Here is a 21,395-nt window from a genome sequence, read left to right on the forward strand (position 1 = left end):
CTCCACCCCCTGACCGGGGACGTCCGTATTTTCTGGCCCGATAAGGCTAGAAATTTTAGACGGTGAAATGTAGCAAGGAAAGCAAGTTCTCATTGTTCAGTCGGAGCCACTCAGCTGTGTCCCTTCGAACAAATCTTTTTCCTTAAAAAAAAAAAAATTACAGCCCTTGGGCGTTTTCATTTTAGATCCTTACGTCTCCGGAGAGCAGTTCTTTCTCCCGTCCAGCTCCCAGATCTATTTTCCTTCCTCTCTAGCAAATCGTGCCCGATACCCACTCTCCGTCTTGCGGCCCCACGCCCCCTCTGCCCCCTTTCCCTTCCCTCCTCTCCTTCAAGGGCAAGCTCCTCAAACCCTCTAGCTTGCACCGCCCGCACCTCCTCCAGGTAGGCCACCGAGGGCTGCAGGCAATCCATTCTCTTGACCTCCAAGGCCTCAAAGAACGAAATTTGAATCCGTTTTGACATCTCGGGCAAAAATATCCAGCCGAGGAAGCCACTTTCAACGCGCGATGGTGGAGAGGGAAGGAATACGACGCGCCAGCTACCGTCTAAGGCGGATGTCTCGCCTTGGGCCTGCTCTCCAGTAAACCCGGACCCTTTTTATGCCGCCTTCGCGTCGCGTAGGCAGAGCGCCTGGGTCAGAACAGCCAAAGCGCCGGGCAAGATGAGCGGGGCTGTCGCGCGGGGGCGCTGTGCTCGCGCCCAGCTAGGGGAGCCCCGAGGTCTCAAGTAGCCCAGGGCCCCCCATCGGAAAAGGTCCCTCGGGGGCACGTCAGGAGAGGGCAGAGGAAGGTCAAGGCCAGTAGAGGAGCGTCTCTGCCGGGCGTAGGGGCTGTTGACACTAGAAAACAGACCCAAGAGCCAGGATTCCCTTCCGCGTACGTCCCACTCTCCCAAACCCGCAAAGCCCGCTCGCCTCGCAGCCCCTTTGGGGCCCCAGCCGGCCCTTTCACTTACCACAGATCTTCAGCCCCAGTTTTCTGGTGCATCCATGGGCCACGCCGCACCAGGTGTCATACGCTAGAAACCAAGAGACGTGCGATCAGTGAGGCTCGACAGTCCGGCACCCGGTCGAGGGCAAAGGTTTTCTGGGGAGGGTAGGGGCAGGTCTTCGCCAGTGCGCCTCATTAAAAAGCTCTTTCCCGAAAGGAGCTAAGAGCCAGATCTTTGGGCCGATGGGGAGACTCGTGCCCCCCGAGACCCCATCACAGTCCCTTCCTGCTCCGACCTGAGGTACAGAACTGTCTCTGAGAGGCCACGCACCCAGCGCCCCACCCGCGGCTCCCAGCGACCACGATGGGGTAGCCGCCAAGGCGGGGTCGGAGTGGAACAGGGCTGACCACAGGTGCAAAGGGCCAGGCCCGGCTCCTCGACTTGCCCAACACCCACCCGCAGGCCCTGTCCCTTGGTTTCCGTCCCGCAGACTCGAAGGGCGACCACAGCGGCTGGGAAAGGGAACACAGAGACATCTGGGACCAACACATCTCATAATTTCTTGGCGGGTCTCCAGCTGAGTGGCAGCTTAAAATAAACTGGCATGAAATGGGGTCGCGGAAGAGTTCAGGAATTAATTGGGTGAAAAATAGTATTTGACTAGATGGTCGGGCTGGCATGGCCGCTCTTCAGTGGGACCGGGGAGTCGGCAAGACAATAGTGCGCCTCGGGTCTCACCCCCTGCCCCCTCTTCCCAACATGCCCCTCATTAACCCTTCCCTCGGACGTCTCGGATCTGGAGCAGGCGAAGGCGAAGGGAATCAGACACTTTTTCTCCAGGTCTGAATCGCAGATTCAGGCGCTGCCGTGTTCTCAAACTCCTCAGCGTCTATCCTGCCCTCGGGGTTCAACTTCCAGCCAGAAGCACGGCGGTGCCTGCAGAGCCTGTATGCGAGCCGGTGTAGTGGGCCTAGCCTGAAATTCCCCTCGGATTCCTCATAGCAAGGCGCCTCCAATCACTCCCATCCCCCACCCCATCCGGGCGGGTGCCTTCAGCCGGGCGCGAGTGTTTGCTGCGATAAGGAGAGTGACATCCATTAAACCCGAGGCACAACAGAGCCCCAGCGGGGAGAAGAACTAGCCCGACGTCAATGAGAGAGCGTGTCACAGATGGAGTTCCTGCAACAGACAGTAGTAAATCGGGGCGAAAGCTAAACCCTAATAAAAATGCCTGGCAGGTAAAGAGCTATTTTCATCCGATAGAGTGCTTTCATTTTAAAGGCCATCTCACCTAATCCTCATAACCCTAGGAAAAAAGAGGAGTGTTAATCTAAGACTCACTTTACAAATAAAAACACTGAAGCTCAGAGAGGCTAGGAGAGTTTTCCAAGGTCACTCAGCTGTGGCGTTGGAGTTCAGACCCATGGCACTGCCTTTTAGAGTTGGGGATTGCAGTGAAAGAAAGGGAAAGAGAGATGGGAAGAGGAAGTGAGAGAGATCCTTTGACGTAGCCAGAGTAGGGAAGACCGAGTGGCTGAGAACAAGGAGGAGGCGTCGCCGGAGCAAGAGGTCGAGTAAGGTTGTGCGAATTGAGCAACGCCACCTCCCAGGAGACCCTGGCGGGGCAGAGAAGCAGAGCCAGCTGGGCGGGCGAGGATGTGTCTGCAAGGGAGGGCAAGGATGGGTGGAGAGCCAGGCGTGCGCGCACAGCCTAGAATGCTCACGGCGGCTGGGCTGTCGGGGCCGACGGCGGCGTTCTCAGGACGGGTGCTGCAGGCTTTTCCTGGGCCCAGCTCTCGGCTATCTTCCCTCCGCCCTGGCAAATTCCGGGCGCGCCCGGCCATGAGCGAACTCGGGTCAGCTCCTCTACTGGGTCTGGGACCCGCGGTTAGGCACATGGGCTCCGCTGCTGGCTGCCTCTGGAAAGTAGGGGCGCAGTAGGGGTTCAGGACTCGAGGGTGGGTGAACACAACGGCCGCCCACCCCTGCCAGACAGCAAAGAAAGGGGCAGGAAATGTGGAGAGAACTGGAAAAGAAATCCATCAGGGCCAGAGCAACAGACAAAGGCGCGCAGGCCTCCCGTTTCTCTTGGCCTGGTCCGACCAGCTCTGGTAGCCAGTGCCCGGCTCTCGCGCCACCAAGGCTGGCGGCTCTCCTGAGCCCCTCTTTGTTGTGTGGGTAATTGTAGCTTGCCTGGGGGGCTGGGGGAGGGAGCTGCAAAGGGAACTGGAACGCCGCCTAAGAATTTAAGAGAAGGCCTCCAGCCGGGAAGCCAAGGGCAGCACCTAGGGGTTGGATAGAGGGCTTACCTGATACCCCCCTACGCCAACCTTCGTTGATGGGAACAATTGATGTTTTCTCAAGCTTATAGAAAGTGCTACAAAAGCGAAGCAATGAGCTCTCCTTCTAACCACAATGCCATCCCTAAGCCCTTTTGTATAGAAATTCTGGGGCCGTTACTATCCGGAGCTCATGGATTTGGAGGGAGCGCATTTCCATCCAAAGTGCAAAAAGGAAAACAATTCCCTCATCTCCACATCTCTACAAAGATGCTGGAAATCAATCCGAATTAAAGACAGATTCTGGAAATGGGTTGAGTCGCCGCATGGAGCTAGGGGTGGGGAAGCATACATTTCCCCACCCGCTTTTATCTGGTTCCCCTTTTCTTCCTCTCTCTTCCAGAGGTGTTCATTGCTGACAGGTCTCCTGCCCTGGAGAAAAGAGAGGGCTGCTCTCTCCTACCGCCCTGGCAAACCTTCTGGATTCTTCCTGGTTCCCCACTTCTTGCCACTCAGGATGATGCCCGCCTTTTTTTTTTTTTTTTTTTTGTCTCTGAAATGTAATTGTCTAAAATGTCGAGGCTTAATCTCAAACCATTTTATGCTCCTTTCTCGCTCCTGGCTTCTTCCTCACTCGTCAATAGCTCGACGCAAATTTGGAGCAATTAGGGACCCCGAGTTTTCTAAAAGCTGCAATTAACGTCGAAATTTCCGCTGATTATAGAGTTCGAGCACAATGCAGGGGTAAAGGAGGGGGGGGAGGGGTCAGATCTCGGCTCAACGAAAGCCGAAGACAGAAGACTCTATTCCCGCTGAGACTCCCAGCTCCTCACACCGCCCCTTGCGCTGACCCCCGTCGTCCCACCTAGCAAAGAAACCACACACAACACAACAAAAACAACACTCTCGCCGCGCGTCCTTCCCCCGCAGCGAAGCCTCCAAGGATCGCCACCGCTCCGACCCTGCGTGGTTCCCACTGCGTTAGCGCCCTGGAATCGCCTAGCATCCCTGGCAGTCGAACGACCTTTGGTCGGGACCTGGGTCAGGGCCCCACTTCTTTCTAGCCTCCATCATCTCCGCGCTCCCCCTTCCCTTTCTGCCAGCGCAGCCTCCTCACGTCCCAGCGCCCCCATCTTCCCCGCAGTCCATTTGATAGGAAACTGGAGCAGGACCTACTTGTGGGGCGCAGGTTGGTAGTATTGGGGTCCGCTCCCGCGTTCGAGGAGGTTGCGGACGAAGAAGGGGTCGAAGACGCCATCTGCTCGGTTGTCCCCGGTCCTCTGCTGTCCGGGGTCCTCGGCCGGCCGGGCTTAGGAACAGGCTGCAAGGAGAAGCGAGAGCTGCACGGGGAGGGATTCAGGGGTCCGGCGCGCGGGAGGCGATTGAGCGGTCGGGGGCGCGGACGCTCCCGCTTAAGTCCGGGCTCAGGAGAGAGAGGCTAGAGGAACGGCAGCCAGCGGGCTGGGTCGGGGTGCGCCGGGCTGGGGACGGGGGGAGGAAGAGACGTGCACGCGAGCTGGGGACTCGGGCGCCCGCAACGTAGCCCGGGGCGGCTCTCCAGTCTGGCGGCGGGGCGACCTGGAGCGCAGCGCTGAGACTAGAGGAGCCCAAGGCCAGTGCAGGTCGCGCGGGTGCGGGGGACTGGGCTAGGAGGGCTAGGGAGGCTCAGTGCGCGGTTTTCCAGCCTAGCCGCGACAAGCACTATTGGGCTCTCAGCAGCCGGCGGGCGGGCGGGCTGGCGGGTGTTGGGGGGGAGGAGGGCGCACGGGGCGGGCACGTCTGGTTCGGTGTCTGGTTCCCCTTGTTGTGTCTGGCTGATTCCCTGGAAAGAAGGAGGCTAACTGCTCCGGGGACCGGGGACTTTGGTGAGACAAGGTGAGAGGGAAAAAAAGGTCCACGTCTTTACGTTCTCCCTCGGACTTGGCTGGGGTAGAAATACAGTCACCTTGTAGTCCAGACAGCCAGAAAGCAGCGAGTCGGAACCTCGCTTGTCTCTCTCTTGCCCCACCCGCTTTGAGTCATCTCGAAGCCAAGAACGGGGCTCTATCCTTGTTTCTGTATTTCCTCTCCACCCAACTCTCTGAGGTCCCCGGATTTCTAGCTGTACAGACCCGGAGAGGGTGAGAGGCAAGAAAGGGTAACGTCACCGGGGAAACGAACTTGCGCCCAGCGCGCGGGAGGTGGCAGACAAGGATAGGTGCGCGGCGCCCCTGCTCCGCGCTCGGCGCTGGTGCGATGGCTTCCGAAGGCCAGGGGACAGAGAGTGCGGGCGAATCTGGGTACATCTAAGAGCCTGCAGAGTAGCGCCCGCCGGCCACGGCCTCCAGACCCTGCATAGGACTCCGCATCTAGCTCCGCGCGCGCACTCGCCCAGCAGAGCAGGCAGCGGGGAGGCCGGGGCTTCTGGGGAAGTAACAGGTTACCGCTCTGAGTCGCGCCTTCGGCTGCTGCTGGCCAGGAGCCCATTGGTGAGACCGGCGCTCGCAGCCGGGAGGCGGAGGGGAAAATCGCTCTCGCTCCACTCCTGCGCGAGCCTCAGCCTCTGTGCGTCCCCGGGGCATGAATCTCGCTGATGGGGATAGGATGATTGCGAAGGCTGAGGTCTCTGCGCCGCGCAGGAACGGAGAGTCAGGACTGGGGCGGGTGGGACGCACTCAGCTCGGGAGGGTAGATGGCAGACACTGGGGTGGGGATTGGTCAAGAAACCGCGGGTGAAGAGGACCCAGCTAACAGTCGCGGCTGGGTACTGGGAATGTACGGGCGGCCGCGCGCTTACCCACCTAGGTTGGGAGACAGCAAGCCGTGCGCTCCGGTCGCTCTTCTGCGTAGCGCCCAGCAATCCGCCCGGCTCGGCCCGGCTCTGCCACAGGCGTAATCTGCCCGGCGTCACCTCCAGCTGCCGCCTCTGTTTCGCTAGCACCGTCCCGCACGGGAGCTCCAGGAAGAGAAAAGAGCAATCCGAAGAGGCGGCTTCTTGGCTTCGGGGGAGGCGGAGGCGGAGTGGGGAGGCGGGGACCGGCTCAGCAGGGGAATCACGAGGCCGCTGCTTGCGGGGGCAGCTCGGCAGAGCGGTGGGGCTCCTTGCAGGTGCCTGACCGCCTCTGGAGCTTTGTAGGGCGATTATAAATCCAGATCACGGGTTTGCGCCCGGAAAAAAAAAAAAAGGAAGAAAGAGAAAGAAAGCAAGAAAGAAAGAGAAAGAAAGAAAAAGAAAGAGCCCTATAAGTAATCCAGACCGTACTCAACACGCTCTATTTTTTGAAATAGGCAGAGTGTCGGGTAAGGCGAGGCAAGAGAGAATTTCTATGAAGAATTCTGCCTCGCTGAGCGCTTCTCCCTCCCTTTCTTCTCCCCCACTACCATATCTTCGAGAAGACAAGAGCAGTATCTTTGCCTCAATTACTCTCCCCGCGGTTCCTCCAGCTCTACGACCCCACGATGCCTCCTTGAGCGAAACCGCGTTCTGGGTCGTGTCCTTGCTGGCTCTCTACTGAGCCAGGATTGTCGTGAAAGCAAAGGAGGCAGAGACGAGGGGGGAACACTCAGACCCTAGAGGATTCCATCTCCTTTTCATTTCAGTTTCCTCATCCAGCTCAGAGCCTCCCCAAGTATTTCATCTGAGTTCAGCTACCCACTGCCTCCGCAGAGAAAAGGGTCCGCTTTCCAACCGACTGTACGCTCCCTCCTAGCTTTGGTTCCCTTGGTGATGGGGAAAGGAGTCCTCCTGATTGATCATATCTGAAGGTTAATAACACGCACGAGTGCCGCTCCACACACAAGGGGAACCCGAGCATAGAGGTGTCCTGGGGGTGGGGTGGGGGGAGCGGACCGGCCCTCTATGCCTAGGCCCACTCCCCTCCACTCCCCCTTCGATTTCATGCTTTTTAAGGATTCTCCTTTTGCAATATTTAAACGTATTTAACGAACTGCCTGGTTCGGAAAGCCCCTCACGGTAAAAAGACGTTCACGGAAAAATTTCCACCAGATGGCGCTAGGCGGCCAGAGACCGAGAGGCCCTACGCTGGCCGGGTCTTTCCGCGTGCGCCAGAGCCAACAACTAGACTGGCTGGCGGGGCTGTTTATTCTCTGGCCTTTTCAAGTCATCCCTCAGGCACCCTCGTCTCTAATTTTTGTTCTCCTCTTTCCTCTACCTCAGTTTCTTTTTCTTGAGGGCAAAACAAAGTTGATCTTTGGGTCTGGGTGACACCGTGTAACCAGTGATTCCTTTACTCGTTTTCGCAGTGAGTTTTTTTTTTTCCTTTCCCTGTTGCGGTGCAGCAGGCAGGGGTTATATATGGACACGTCTGCGGCCTTGCTGGCCCACCGGAGTCCCGACCCTTCTCTCTGAATATCTTATTGCCTTTCACCATGACACAGTGGGGATGCCGAAAATCTTACAAAGCACTGAATATTCCATAAGGGAGATCGAAGATTCAGCCCTGAGAAGACGGAGTTCGATTAGTACGAGGGATCTCGTTGTGAGGTTTGAAATAACCGCGTTGCCCTTGATACTAAAGGAAATACTGTTGCCCTCTCTTCAATCTTACAGTAAGAACTCGGGCACTTTTTAAGGACGGAAAAGCATCCCGAACGGCGGGCGTGGGTAACAGCAGCACCGGGCGCCAGAGCTCAGGACTGGGCAGGGTGGGCGTGCCCACTCCGCGCAGGAAACAACCCTTCAAACCGCGCACCGCGCAGCTTCTCTGCCACGCTTGGAATGCGCGGTTTACTACGAGACTAGGCTCGGAATTCCACCCACGCCCCTTCCTCGAGCCTTCCTAAAAGAAATGGTTGCACCAATCAGGGAGCCCGGTGCTAGGGCTCGATCATTCAAGACGCCCTGGGGCAAGGAGGCCGGCGGGAGGAGGCAACAAATCCCCGCTCCTCTCAGGGTGTGCCGTACCAGGAAGACGCCCGCTCACCTTGTCTCCTCTGCCTTCTCCTAAGATCCGAGATTCCCCAGAAAGGAAGATTCGTTTACCTTAACCTGTGGCATCAGACTGAGAAATTTCCACCCACTCCCTCTTCTGACCCCGGTGTCCAAAACGCTCACCCCTAACGTTTTAGCCAATAAAATAATCTCGCCGGAGAAAGAAATCTCCTACAAGACTGTGTGTCTCAAATTAAAGCTGAGTCCGTCCAGCTGCAAGGACATCCCTCCCTTTCTCCTTTATGTAGGGGGAAAGGGAGGAATGAAGGCTCTTGCTCGTCCTTAATTTTAAAATGTTTAATATTAGTAATTAATTAAACGGATGTTTATTAATCACCTACTTTGTGCCAGGCGCTGTTCTCATGGAGCTTACACTGTCCAGCAATTTATATTATCCCTGCACTCATGAACATTCCAGTTAGGCGGGAAGAGTAACAGAGTTGGGGACTTCATGGCTTTGATTTAGTTTCCAATTATCTCTCATTCCAACCCAGACTCTTGGGCTCTGCGGAGATGGTAAAGAACCGAGGGCCTGGAATTCCAGTTTCAGCACAGCGAGTTCGGACTTAGGGCACGGCTCTTTCAGCACCAAGGACAGAGCCCACGGTTTGGTCGCTTAAGCCTCCGGTTAGTCCGCTTAGGTCTCCAGCATTTAGGAAACCCGCCCAGCTCTCCCCATCCGCCTCCCCGCAGTAACTGCTGGGTTTTGTTTCCCTTGTTGGGGCGCGGTGGTGGTGGAGTATGTCGCCCCATTCTTGCCTCTCTGGTAAGAATTTGCAAGGAGGGTCGTTGTGGTTGTCTTTCGGCTCTTCAGAATATTTGGGGATCTATATTTTTGTCTGTATTTTTCCACTCTTCTTTTTATCTTTTATGACTCCCGGGGGAAGATGCTTTGGATATTGGGGGTGGGAAAAAGATATCCTCTCTGGGGACTCTTCCCGGTGGTGAGGGGTGGCCCGGAAGGGAGTAGTATCCGCCCAGATGTTTCGTTTGCATTTGATCGAAGGTTTAGCGCTTTGAAGAAATGGGAACAAGACGTCCAGAGGCAGAAGAAGGAGGGGGCGAGGGCGACCCCTCTGGTCTCTCTCTGCCGGGCGTGGAGGTTTTGCCAGCCTGCAACCCAGGCTACTCGATTATGTCTTCCGAGGACAACCTTCCTTTAGGTCAAGGATGGTTGGGACTTGGGAATACGACCCTCCGCCCACAATGCCCTTTCCCCGGGAGGTTTTAAGATATTCCAAGTGGATTTGGATTTGGAGACGAGCCTTTCGTCAAAGGAAAAAAAGCGAGTGGGTGGAGTAAGGAGTGGAAGGGGCACCCAAATGGGCTGCGGGGGAGATTTTTTATGCGTAAAATATGGTCCGCGTCAAGGTGAGTAAATATGAAACGTCAATCTTTTTTTTTTTTTTTTAACGCATTTAGCATTTTTAGCCTCCAGGAAAGGTAATTTAGAGCCACAGTGTTGGTTCATTTCAGCCTGCTCGTTAAGGTCTATTTTAAGCATCTAATTTACGACCAAAAAAGAGGGGGAAAAAATGGCAGTGTTCACCTTTTAAACGTCTGTCTCCCGAGACGAGGGCTGTGGGCAGCGTTAACCGTACACTCGGCTTTTCGTAAGTGGGAGCGAAGGTCTATTCGGTGTGTTTGTGTACTTTAAAGATAGTTCCCCAAATCATTCTGGACTTTCTTTGGGAACCATAGCTAAATCAACACCCCTACCCACAACAGACGACGTCACACTCACTCCTGGAAGATGGGAAAGGGTTAAAAGTGTGGCGAGAGAGGGAGAATTCCAGCCAGAACGCCGCCAGAGAGGACTCCGGAAATTACAACCTTTTCTTCTAAAGAACAGCGCTGAGTTCCTCAGATAATCGTCATATGGTCCCTTCCCCCTTGCTATTCAGAAGATGAAAATATTCTAATATTAAAGAAATTAATCAAAGAGGACAGAGTAATTTGTATTGGGGCACATCTTAAGACGCCCAGTTCTCGCTATTTCAAACACGACGACGGAGGGACCGCCAGGTGGCGATAGATTACAATTTCTGAGGGAACAACGGGTTCCACAAGGGAGCAGTTCTTGAAGGAAAACTGCTGGCAGGCCCTTTCCAGTTCACACTCATACTCTGCCATATTTCACAAAGCAGGGCCTTTTTTTTTTTTTTAAATGCCGAGAGATGCTGCCGGAAGCGGCTGGAAACACTCAGAATCTCTGTCCCTTTGGTGAAAGAGGAGGGGATGCAGAGTATCCAACTCTTTCCCACAGAGCTGCTCTTTAAAGGTAGCCTCAGGACAGGAACTCTGGTATTAATTAGGCAAGGTGTTCCACTGCGAAACTGGACACCAGGGAAATAACAGGTCTGGATTGCAATTCTGACAGCTTCTAAGATGTATCTATGTTTTCAGTTCTCTCAACAAAAACTAAGGCAAAATCAGTCCTTTCCCAAAAGAGTGGAATGAAGAAAGATGATTTCCCAAATGAGATGCTTTTTAGTGAAACAGAGTATGGAATAGCGATACAGTTGAGCCTTGAACAACCTCCGGGGGTTAGGGGAGCCAGCCCTCACCACAGTGGGAAATCCACGTATAACTTAAGAGTCGGCCCTCCATGTACAGAGTTCCTCAACATCCACGGTTCCTTTGTATCTTAGATTCTGCATCCACACTTTCAACCAACCTGAAATCATGTAGTACTGTAGTATTTACTATGGAAAAAAGTCCGCATCTAAGTGGACCCTCACAGTTCAAATCTGTGTAGTACAAGGGTCAACTGTATTTTATCTATTTTTTTTTTCAGTGTAAAAGCTCTTGAACTATTTAGAATAACAGGTATTTAGCCCTTGCTTTCAGATGTAGGTGCCTAGGACTGCTGTGTATGAGAGGTTCTGGAAGGTTCTGACTTAGTTGTGTAGAATCTGATAAATTTCTATTCCTGATCAGATTCCTTCCCTATCTGGCCTAATCCTTGGCCAGTTACTCGGGAGAAAACAGAAGCTTAACAGGTGGGATTCATCATTGCTGTTCTAGCTTAGTTTCTTTCTTGTCAAGAACTAACAAGTAAGAGGTCACTGGAATTTATTCACACCCAAGGTTCTCACCTGTGTCAGCTGCAAATCAGTGCCTTGGGTTTTCCCAATTAGTTACCTGGAGCTCGTTCTTTCTTACTTTCAGGTGCAAGGCTGAGGTCTTGTTTTCTCTGCCTTTGGATGAGTCAAGGATCCTTTAGAACTGCAACAACTTGAAATCTCAGGAAGTCCCTAAATATGCAGATTAAATGATAGTCAATATCTTTTCACTGGGTCACATTGTCTCAACTACATAGCTAGGGATAAACCACAGCCATGCACTGAAGCACAGGAAGACTTGAACTGGTAAAACTTTTGTTTACTTCCCTGAATCAGAACCGTATACTCTCCCCGCCATCACCACTGCCCCCCCCCCCACCGCCACACACACACACCAACCTTGATATTGGACTTGGCCATGCGATTTGCTTTGGACACAGGAATAGAGCTGAACTGCAAATCCATGAGTTTTGAGGTAATGTGTGATGCATCATTTCTGTGGCAGTAGCTGACGAGTACAGCCTCTCACACCAAGGCTGCCAGGGAGAACCAAGGTGGAACTCAGAGAAAGGTCTTGGCGTTGGCTGCCCAGGATTGCTTACTGTGGGTGGGCCCAGTCTGGCCTAATAGCGGTGGTGGAGGGGGTGGGGCACGTTAGCGACCTCTGACGTCTCTGTCTCTCTCCTTCTCTGTGCCTGTCTCTCACTTTAGAATCATGACTACAGAAATAGTTATAGAGGTGAAAAATAAATCTCCTGGAAATTATGCGGTGTGTTTATTGTCTGAATTCTCATTTAAGCATCACCTGAGATCGTCTGCTTTGCAAAGAAACTGAAGTCCAGAGAAGTTTCAGGATTTCCCAGAGCACACACTTAGTGAGAATCAGGCTGGAAACTCTTCTCCCTTCCATCTCAGTGCCCTGTGCACTGCTCAGTGAGGCCTCCCAGTTCTGCCACATAATAATCATTTGGCCTTGGAAAATCACTTAATCTCTCTGGACTCCCATAATGGCAGGGTTAGGGTATCAGATGAGACCAGATAAGGCTTCATTCATCTAAAATAATTAATTAGTAGTGTTTCATGACTCTTCTCACAGGGCAATGTTCTCCTGTTGTGAATGCTATGGATTCAAGGACCTCTTGAGGTCTTCAAGGCAGCTTGTTACAGGAAGAAAATCAATAACTTTAGTCAGACTTGAGTTCAAATCTCAATTCTACGTATCAGCTATTATTTAAATGCTCTCAGTCTAAATTTTCTCATCAATAAAATGGGAGCTAACATTAGCTTTGTGGGCTGTCTTATTTGATGTCCATAAAACCCATGTTCACAAGTTCAGTGATGCCTGGTTTATGAATTTCAATGTATGTCAACTCCGGCTCCTGTTCTTCCCCCTTAGTTCAACAGTGATTTTGATCCATTTAAATGTTTTCTCCTTGGATGTATAAGCTAAACCTAATATGTGTTTTATTTTGTTGCCCATTTCAGTAGAGCTTCATCATCCCTTGACACGGACTTGAAGGCTTTCTCTTCAGCGATTTAGAGGCCTTTTAATCTACAGAGAGTTTTGATTCCTAGAGGAGAAAATTTTCTGATGGAACATTCAGACTCAGCTGAGAAGGGGTGAAAGGGAGCCAGTTTTGTGCCGATGTCTTCACTCTGCCCCAATGACACTGACCTTCCTGTTGTTTCTTAAACATTCTTGGCATGTTCCCATCTCAGGGACTTGGCAATAAATATTCCTCTGCTTGGAAAGCTCTTCCCTCACATATCCATAGGATTTGTTCCTTCTCATTCTGGTTTTTGCTCAAATGTTATTTTCTCAATGACCTTCCTTTATCCATTTAAAATTACAAATCTCCCCCGGTCATAGAAATCCCTATTCCACCCTATTTTTTTCCTCTAACACTTTCTTTTTTTCTTTACCACTTGACATATTGTATATTTTACTTATTTATTGCTTCTTTCTTCTCACTAAAATGTAAGCTCCATGAGGGCGGGGATTTCTTTTTAAACCAATGTATCCCCAGCACAGAATGGTTCCTGGAGCACTATAACCACCCACTACATATTTGGCTGGTTTTTATTTTGTGCATCTGAATAGACAATATATTCCTAAGATCTTCAGGTGGCCATCTGGAAGGCACCTAGCGCCTGCAGAATGACTATGGGCAGTCGTTTTGCATCACTTTCTTTTCTTCATCTGGATTCAGATAAGGAGGTGAGAAGAAAAAGTAGACAAGGAAGAAATAAGTCCCCCAAAGTCAGAACCACCTAGGAGACCTCAACTAGCCTATGAAGGAGCAGCCAGTTACATTAGTATTCAAACCCCTGCCTTAACAGGTGGCAAAAGATCTCAGTTTTGCAAGTTTGTTTTGAGACAAGTTTCTCAAAAGTATTCTTTTAATTCCATTTAGTACGTAGGATTTTTTAATATTTTTCCTCTTATTTTCTTTCATTGGTGGGATGTGAGCTAAGGGAAGGTGGCTGTAGGATGACGATGTTGTCTGCTGATTTAAGTATTCTGCCCCACCTTTGGCTCAGTTCTTCAGATGCCAACAGGATGAAACTGAATTTGGTGCCTAGTATGATGGGAAAGAGATTTTCTTCCTAACACAATATCCAGTGGTAGACAAGGAACTGTGAAATGCATCATCTTAACAGGATGATTGTTTTCAAGTAATCCTTTTCATGGAAAGACATTCAGAATAATTTTTCTTTGAGGCAAAGATACATTTAGAGACCTGGGGGCATGAAACGCCAAAAGTCTTGTTACAGAGTAGAAGAGGGGGCAAGCTAAAGTGTTTGAAAGGCAGGGGAAGGAGCTCAGGAAAGTTAACCAACTATTAAACTTTTTTTGGATACAGTTCTGCAACAATAGGAACTATTGGGTTGGCCAAAAAGTTCGTTCGGAAGAGGTTATGGCAAAACCTGAACGAACTTTTTGGCCAACCCAACACATAATCAATTCTAAAATAACAAGGTCTTTTGGAGGCTATAGGTGATGATTTGCAATTGTTTCTACTTAATTTATCCAACTGGGCATAAGAGTAAGCAAGTTTGTGAGTGTACTAACTGGTTAAGATTCTATGAAGATCAGCATTTCTGTCTCAGACATTTCTTTTCTGAACTTAATGACCTATTTATTTACTTATTAGTATTGATCCTCATCAGAAGCTTCCAGCACACCAAAAAGTGTACTAAGGCCTGCTAATATGCCTCACGTACAATAGGCAATTCGTGAATGTTGCGCTATATCCTCCCTTCCTTGTGTAAACTTTTCTGTTCCTAAGGTCAGTTTTACTTTAACTTTTTTTTTAGTCTTTTTTTAAATTGAAGTATAGTTGATTTATAATGTTGTGCCAGTCTCTGCTGTACAGCAAAGTGACTCCGTTATACACATGTATACATTCTTTTTTTAATATTCTTTTCCATTATGGTTTTCCATTATGGTTTATCCCAGATTAGTTATAGTTCACTGTGCTATACAGTAACACCTTGTTGTTTATCCTTTCTTTTTAAGTTTCTTTCTTTTTTTAAAAAAAGTACATTTCTTCCTTTAAATTAATATATGATTGTTAAAGTCTGTGACTTTATAATGAACTAAAATGAAATAACCTCATCACCCATACACAACCATAGTGAACATTTTCATTAATTTTTCCCCCAGATTTCATCCTGCCCTATTAGAGGCTTAATTTAAAAGTTTTTAGTATTGAACAGTTATTTGTACACACATGTTCACAGCAACATTATTCTCAATAGCCAAAAGGTGGAAGCAATCTAACTGCCCATCAATGGATGAATGGATACACAAAGTGAGATATACGTACACAATGGAATATTATTTAGCCATAAGAAGGGATGAGGTATTGAAACATGCTAGGGCATAGATGAACCTTGAAGACATTATGCTGAGTAAAATACTCCAGTCACAAAAGGATAAATACTGGAGGATTCCACTTACTTGTGGTACCTGGGTCAAATTCATAGGCAGAAAGTAGAACAGTGGTTGCCAAGGACTGAGGGTAGAGGGAAATGGGAAGTTATTGTTTAATGGGTACGAAGTTTTGGTTTGAGAAAATGGAAGAAGTTCTTGAGGTGGATGGTGGTGATGATTTCACAATATGAATGTGCTAAGTGTTACTGAACTGTGTGCTTAAAAATGGTTAAATGGTAAATTGTATATTTTAGCACAATAAAAAGCTTTTAGTTATAAAAGTGACACATGCCTATGATAAAAAAAATTAAAATGCATACATTGAAAAGTAAAGCTTTTCTTACCTACCTCCCCTCCTCACTTGCACAACCCAGAGATAAACATTCTAGCCAGTTTCATATTTCTACTTTTGACATACCTGCACCTGTAACTGGCACAAGGATCCGCCAATTCCTCTTCCTTGGCTTTGAGTGGCCATGACCCTTGGGGACCTGACAGTACCCTAAAGAGTCCAGTTAGGCTTACAGTCTTAGAGGATGTTATTGGTGTCATTATGCTTGCTATGCTGTGGCAGATACATACAGTAGGATGCTCTCAGCTGCAAAGTAATAGAAAATCAGAAACAAACTGGCTTAAACAGTAAGAAAATTTATTGTCTTACGTAGGATATTCAGAGGTAGGGCAGGCACTAAACCAGAGATGACTGTCAATAAAAATGTCATCAAGGACCAGGTTCTTCTTTTCTCTCCTCCGCTGTCCTTAGCATTGGCTTCAGCATAAAGCTTCCCATGGTTCTAAGATGCTGCAAGTACGCATGAGGGCTCTATGCTTTCTTGTCTCATGTTTTATTAGCTGAGACTGGCTGAGTTCTGTCCATGTCTAGTAATAACTAGTAGTAAAGGCATATTGGTCTAAGGGTACAAAGTTTCAATTATGTAAGGTGAATAAGCTCTGGAGATCTAAGGTACAGTATGGTAACGATAGTTAACATACTTATTGTATACACAAGCCTACCTCATTTTTATTGCATTTCACAGATACTGCGTTTTTTTACAAATTGGAGGTTTGTGGCAACCCTGGGTCAAGCAAGTCTATTGGGGTCATTTTTCCAATAGCATTTGCTCACTTTTGTCTCTGTGTCACATTTTGATAATTTTTGCAATATTTCGAACTCCACCAGCTAAAAGATTATGACTTGCTGAAGGCTCAGATGATGGTTAGCATTTTTTAGCAATAAAGTATTTTAAATTAAGGTATGCATATTATTTTTTTAGACATAATGTTACTGCACATTTAATAGATTACAAGATAGTGTAAACATAACTTTCATATGCACTGGGAAACCAAAAACTTCATGTGCCTCACTTTAATGTGATACTAGCTTTATTGTGGTGGTCTGGAACTGAACCCGAAATATCTCTGAGGTATGCCTGTACTTGAAATTTGCTAAGAGGATAGATCCTAAATCTTCTCAACACACACACACAGGTCACTATGTAGAGGTGATGGATATGTTAATTCGCTTGATTGTGGTGGTCATTTCACAATGTATATGTGTATCAAGTTGTTCACCCTAAATATATATAAAAATATAATTTTTATGTCAATGACATTTCAAAGCTGTTACAAACAAACAAACTAGTAGCAAGTGGGATGGGAGTACCGTGATTAGCTTAGACTTATCACCTAGGTTGAAAAGGCTGGAGGGGGAATCGACCAGTGTCTGCTATAGGCTGTCTCCTGGTTCAGAAGGGTGCATTATGAACAAGGCTATGCAAGTCCATCTCATCTCCCAGTGCTTTACTTAACAAGCCTCTCCAACTTCTGCACACACACAGCCCCACCCCGCACTGTAACATACCCCAAGTCAGCTGGGTAGTTTATTAGGAAAGCCAATCAGAGAGACCTTTGTCCTCCTTAGCGTGGCCTTGGAGGCTACATCTTACTTGCCTCTTGTGAAGTCTCAATACTGCACAATATAGGACACTTGCCCAGAACTGCAAAACATTTCCAGTGGATCCAGGCTTTCCTTCACATCTGGCACATGAGCTCTGGTCAAGTGCTTCCCACCCACCTCTCCTGCTTGTCCAACATCAATATTCCAGGCAAAATACCAAAATTACATATACCTTGCATGTAATTAACCAAGGGTATAGTTAAAGGGAAAAAACACACCTCGATTAAAGAGAATGTAGGTTATCACCTTGCTTAATATACAGTTGACCCTTGAACATCATGGGGGTTAGTGGTGCTAATCCTCCGTGCCGTTGAAAATCTGAGTATAGCTTATAGTTGGCCCTCAGTAACCGCCGTTCGGCATCTGTGGTTTGGCATCCGTGAATTCAACCAACTGTGGACCGTATAGTACTGTAGTATTTACTACTGAGAAAAGTTCACGTATAGTGGGCCCGCACAGTTCAAATCTGCGTTGTTCAAGGGTCAACCATATAAAGAAATGAAGGGTAACTGAAGGCTATATGAGGAGCACAAAAGAGAGGCAATTCTGATTCCACGTTTGGACTGCTGGAGCGTGGTCCAGATGGAACCAACTGCCACTCACTGAGGTTATGTTATATACATTCTCTAAGGTATTATATGGTCTTTACTTAATAAATCACTCCCTTTTCTTCAATCTGCTCCTCTCTACTGGAACCTTAGGGAGGGAAGTACAGTGAAGGGTAGGGCATTAGAGTAAAATGATCTGGATTTGGAATACCTTATGCTCTTCCTTTCTAACCCGGGCCCTGTGAACGGCTCTGAAAGAAGCGTGGTGAGAAGGACAAGGGCCGTTCTGCCAACAATAAGGTAGCGACCAGAGAATACACCATCTCCATTCACAAGCACATCCATGGAGTGGGTTTTGAGAAACACACCCCTTGGGCACTCATAGAGATTCGGAAATTTGCCACGGAGGAGATGCGAATTCCAGATATGCTCATTGACGCCAGGCTCAGCAAAGCTGTCTGGGCTGAAGGAATAAGGAATGTCCCATACTGTATCCATGTGTGACTGTCCAGAAAATGTAATGAGGATGAAGATTCACCAAACAAGCTCTATACATTGGTCACCTATGTATCTGTCACCACTTCCAAAAATCTACATTCAGTCGGTGTGGATGAGAACTGACCTGTGATTGACAAAGTTATAAAACCATCAAAAACAAATGACCTGGATTTTAATCTGCCAATTCCCAGGTTTATGATCTTTAGAAAGTTACTCTCAATCTTTCCTAGGTCTCAATTTCTTCACACATAAATGGGGGTAATAACATCTACCCCCATGCAGGTGTTATGAAGACTAAAAATATTAACATATGGAATTAACATATAACATTACCATACGGAATTAACATATGGTACAGTGCCTAACACATAATAGGCTATCAGTACATATGACTATCATCCTTCCTACCAAACATGCTCATCTTAAATATTTAAAAAATAATACTCCTTTTGCCTTATGTCCTCCACAACACTTAATCTTTTTTCTTACCTTCAATGTCAAACTCCTTATTTTTGTTTTCCTCACTCCAATTCACTCAAACTCACTGAAATACGGCTCTCCTTCCTCCCCCAGCCAACTGACACTGCTCTCCCTAATGTCACCAACCACCTCTTTGTTGCCGTCCAATCACACTTTTTAGTTCTTACCTTACTTGTCCTCTCTATAACTTCTGGCCAAGTAGATCTTCCCAGATCTTGAAACTCTTTTCTGGATTTCTGTACTCAGAGGTCAGTTAGGATGCTTTTGGCAGCAGGTAAAAGAAACCTCAATCCAAACTGGTTTAAACAATAAGAAAGTTTATCTCACTTAACAGTAAGCTCAAATAGAGGGCTGGCTCCAGAGCAATGGATACCATGATTGAACATCACCAGGAATCTAGGTTCTTTTTGCTTTACTGTCCACAACATCCTAAGATTAGTTCCTCTCATGATCACAAAATGGCTGCCAACAGTAAGTAGCGCAGCATATGCTTCCTGGTTCCCAACCAGAGGAATGGAGGAACCTCTCCTCCCAATCATGAAATAAAGTCCTTGATCTGACTGGGCCAATGGAGGTCACATGTCCACTTTTGGAACCGTAATAGTCACCAGAGAAATGCCATACACTGATTGGCTGAGGGTATCTTTTCTGAGTCCCATGCCTATGTGTGTGTGGAGTGAATATCTGAACAGAATCAGGAGTCTCTTAGCAAAGAAGCAGGGAGGGACGATGCTAAGCAGGCGACCAATGGTATCTACTATATTCACTTTCCTGATTTTCCTCTTGGTTATTCTTCTCAGTTTCTCTTTTGTGCATTTTTCTTTCCTGGACTACCACTTAAATGTTGTTTATCATTTAAGATAATTCTACTTTCAGTCCTCTTCTATTCAGACTACACTTTCTCTGTGGGCTACCAATGCCTTACCTTTGATTACTATCTTGAATTAAAGAGATATCTCTGTTATGCGTTATCTCGCTGAGTCTAAGCTCCTAAGACTCCTAAATAAGGTGTATATCATCAGCCAAAGTGTCTCTTCCAAGCTCCATACCATAAATTCCAAAACAACTAACACACAATATTACCTATGGCCAGCAGAATAATCCCCCCACCTCCCAAAGATGTCTATGTCTTAATCCCCAGCACCCATAAATATGTTAGGTTATGTGGCAAGGGACAATTAGGGCTACAGATGTAATTAAGGTTGCTAATCAGCTGACATTAAGATAGGGAAGATTACCCTGGACTCTCCAGATGGACCCAAAGTAATTACAAGCCTTTAAGGTAGAAGAGGGAGGAAGGGTGTTGAGAATTTAGCTAAACTATTTCATAATATTGCTGCCTTGGCATTCATTTTGAGTGGCTAAGTGGCCTACAGGGGCCTTGAACTGACACTAGCCTCTCCCTCAAGTGCATGTCCAGATAACAGCCCATGTACTAGACAATAGCCTGCAGATTCACAAGTAAGTATAAATCCCAGATATGACTTTCCCAGTGCCCCTGGTGATAAATAGTCTCTCCTGCTTCCCAGCTCCTTCCCCTGTGCACCCCACTTAGATAAGACCTCCACAGAGGTTACCAAAACTCTGCTCTTTTTAGTTTGAATCCACCAATCTGGACTTAGCCTAGGAACCCCAAAAGCACTCAATTGTAGACCCTAAGTAAGACATGTACCCAGGGTCCTGCTGCCCACTTTCTCCTGCACCTTGACACCCCCCACCCCGTGGCCCCTTTGACGTGTGCCATGTACCTCCTCTAGGACCCATGAGTAATAAATTTCTCTATTTCACTTTCCCTTGTGGTCTACTTAACAAATGCTAATTTCACAAAAATCACAACAGGGGAGAGAGGGCTAGAGAGATGGCAATGTGAAAAGGCATCAGTCAGACAGTGCTGGTTTTGAACACGGAAGAATGGGGCCCTGAGCCAAGGAATGCAGGAGGGCTCTAGAAGCTGGAAAAAAAAGGCAAGGAAACATTCCCTCCTAGCGCCTCCAGAAAGAATGGAGTCTTGCTGATACCTTGGTTTTTGCCAAGTGAGATCCATTTTGGATTTCTGACCTCCAGAACCGTAAGATAATCAATTTGTACTGTTTTAAGCCACTAAGTTGCTTTAATTTGTTACAGCATAGAAAACAATATACTTCCTATATTCAACCTGTGTAAGTGAACCACCATATTCTCCAGCAAATCTGCTTTTCTTTCTGTGCTCCTTTTTCAGGTGATATCACCACTATCATGCATCCAGTTACCCAGTTGGGAGTCATCCTTGACCTCTACCTCTCCCCACATTTAATTCATCACTAATTTCTGTCTGTTCTTTCTACCTCTAAAATAACATCTTTGTTCCACTGCATCTCTGCTACTACCTCTTTCAGGCTACAGTACTGAACTGCTAGAATTATGTAACAGCGGAGTTTTGTATTCCACTCCAGTCTGTTCTCTATACTTTCATATATTTAAAAATGGAGATCCATAGGAAGAAATACATTTCACATCAAGATCTAGGACACACACACTCTGAATGAAAAGTTTCACAAAACCATAATTCCCATATACTCTTTTGCAATGTGTGCTATTTTCTGTTCTATGTATTTAAATTAAAAAAAAACCAGCTATTGGTGACTCACTACTGTGATTTCATATCTGACCAATGGATCATGACCTGTAGTTTGAGAACATATTTTTCTACCTGGCTACTAGAATGCTCTTTCTAAAATACAATCATTATTTTCCTTAAAATCTCTCAGTGGCCTCCCACTACTTTAAGGA

The 21,395-nt window shown here is 47.9% G+C and overlaps 1 protein-coding gene and 1 pseudogene across 2 annotated transcripts in view; one reads left to right on the forward strand and one right to left on the reverse strand.

Moving 5' to 3' along the window:
* Positions 1–6,821, reverse strand: part of GAD1 (glutamate decarboxylase 1) — a 40,841-nt gene extending 34,020 nt beyond the window's left edge. The window contains exons 1-3 of one of the 2 annotated variants that reach the window (XM_030849721.3): positions 5,992–6,821; positions 4,388–4,532; positions 957–1,019 (exon numbers count right to left, since the gene is read on the reverse strand). In XM_030849721.3, the coding sequence (XP_030705581.1) occupies positions 957–1,019; positions 4,388–4,469 (145 nt within the window). In that variant the 5' untranslated portion in view covers positions 4,470–4,532; positions 5,992–6,821. Of the gene's footprint in view, positions 1–956; positions 1,020–1,388; positions 1,504–4,387; positions 4,533–5,991 lie in introns of those variants that run through there. The other variant, XM_060302275.1, reaches the window with a different exon arrangement.
* Positions 6,822–11,624: 4,803 nt separating this feature from the next.
* Positions 11,625–18,269, forward strand: LOC115851099 (large ribosomal subunit protein eL31-like; annotated as a pseudogene).
* Positions 18,270–21,395: the final 3,126 nt, after the last annotated feature.

Source organism: Globicephala melas, chromosome 7, assembly GCF_963455315.2.
Source record: "Globicephala melas chromosome 7, mGloMel1.2, whole genome shotgun sequence".
NCBI lineage: Eukaryota > Metazoa > Chordata > Mammalia > Artiodactyla > Delphinidae > Globicephala > Globicephala melas.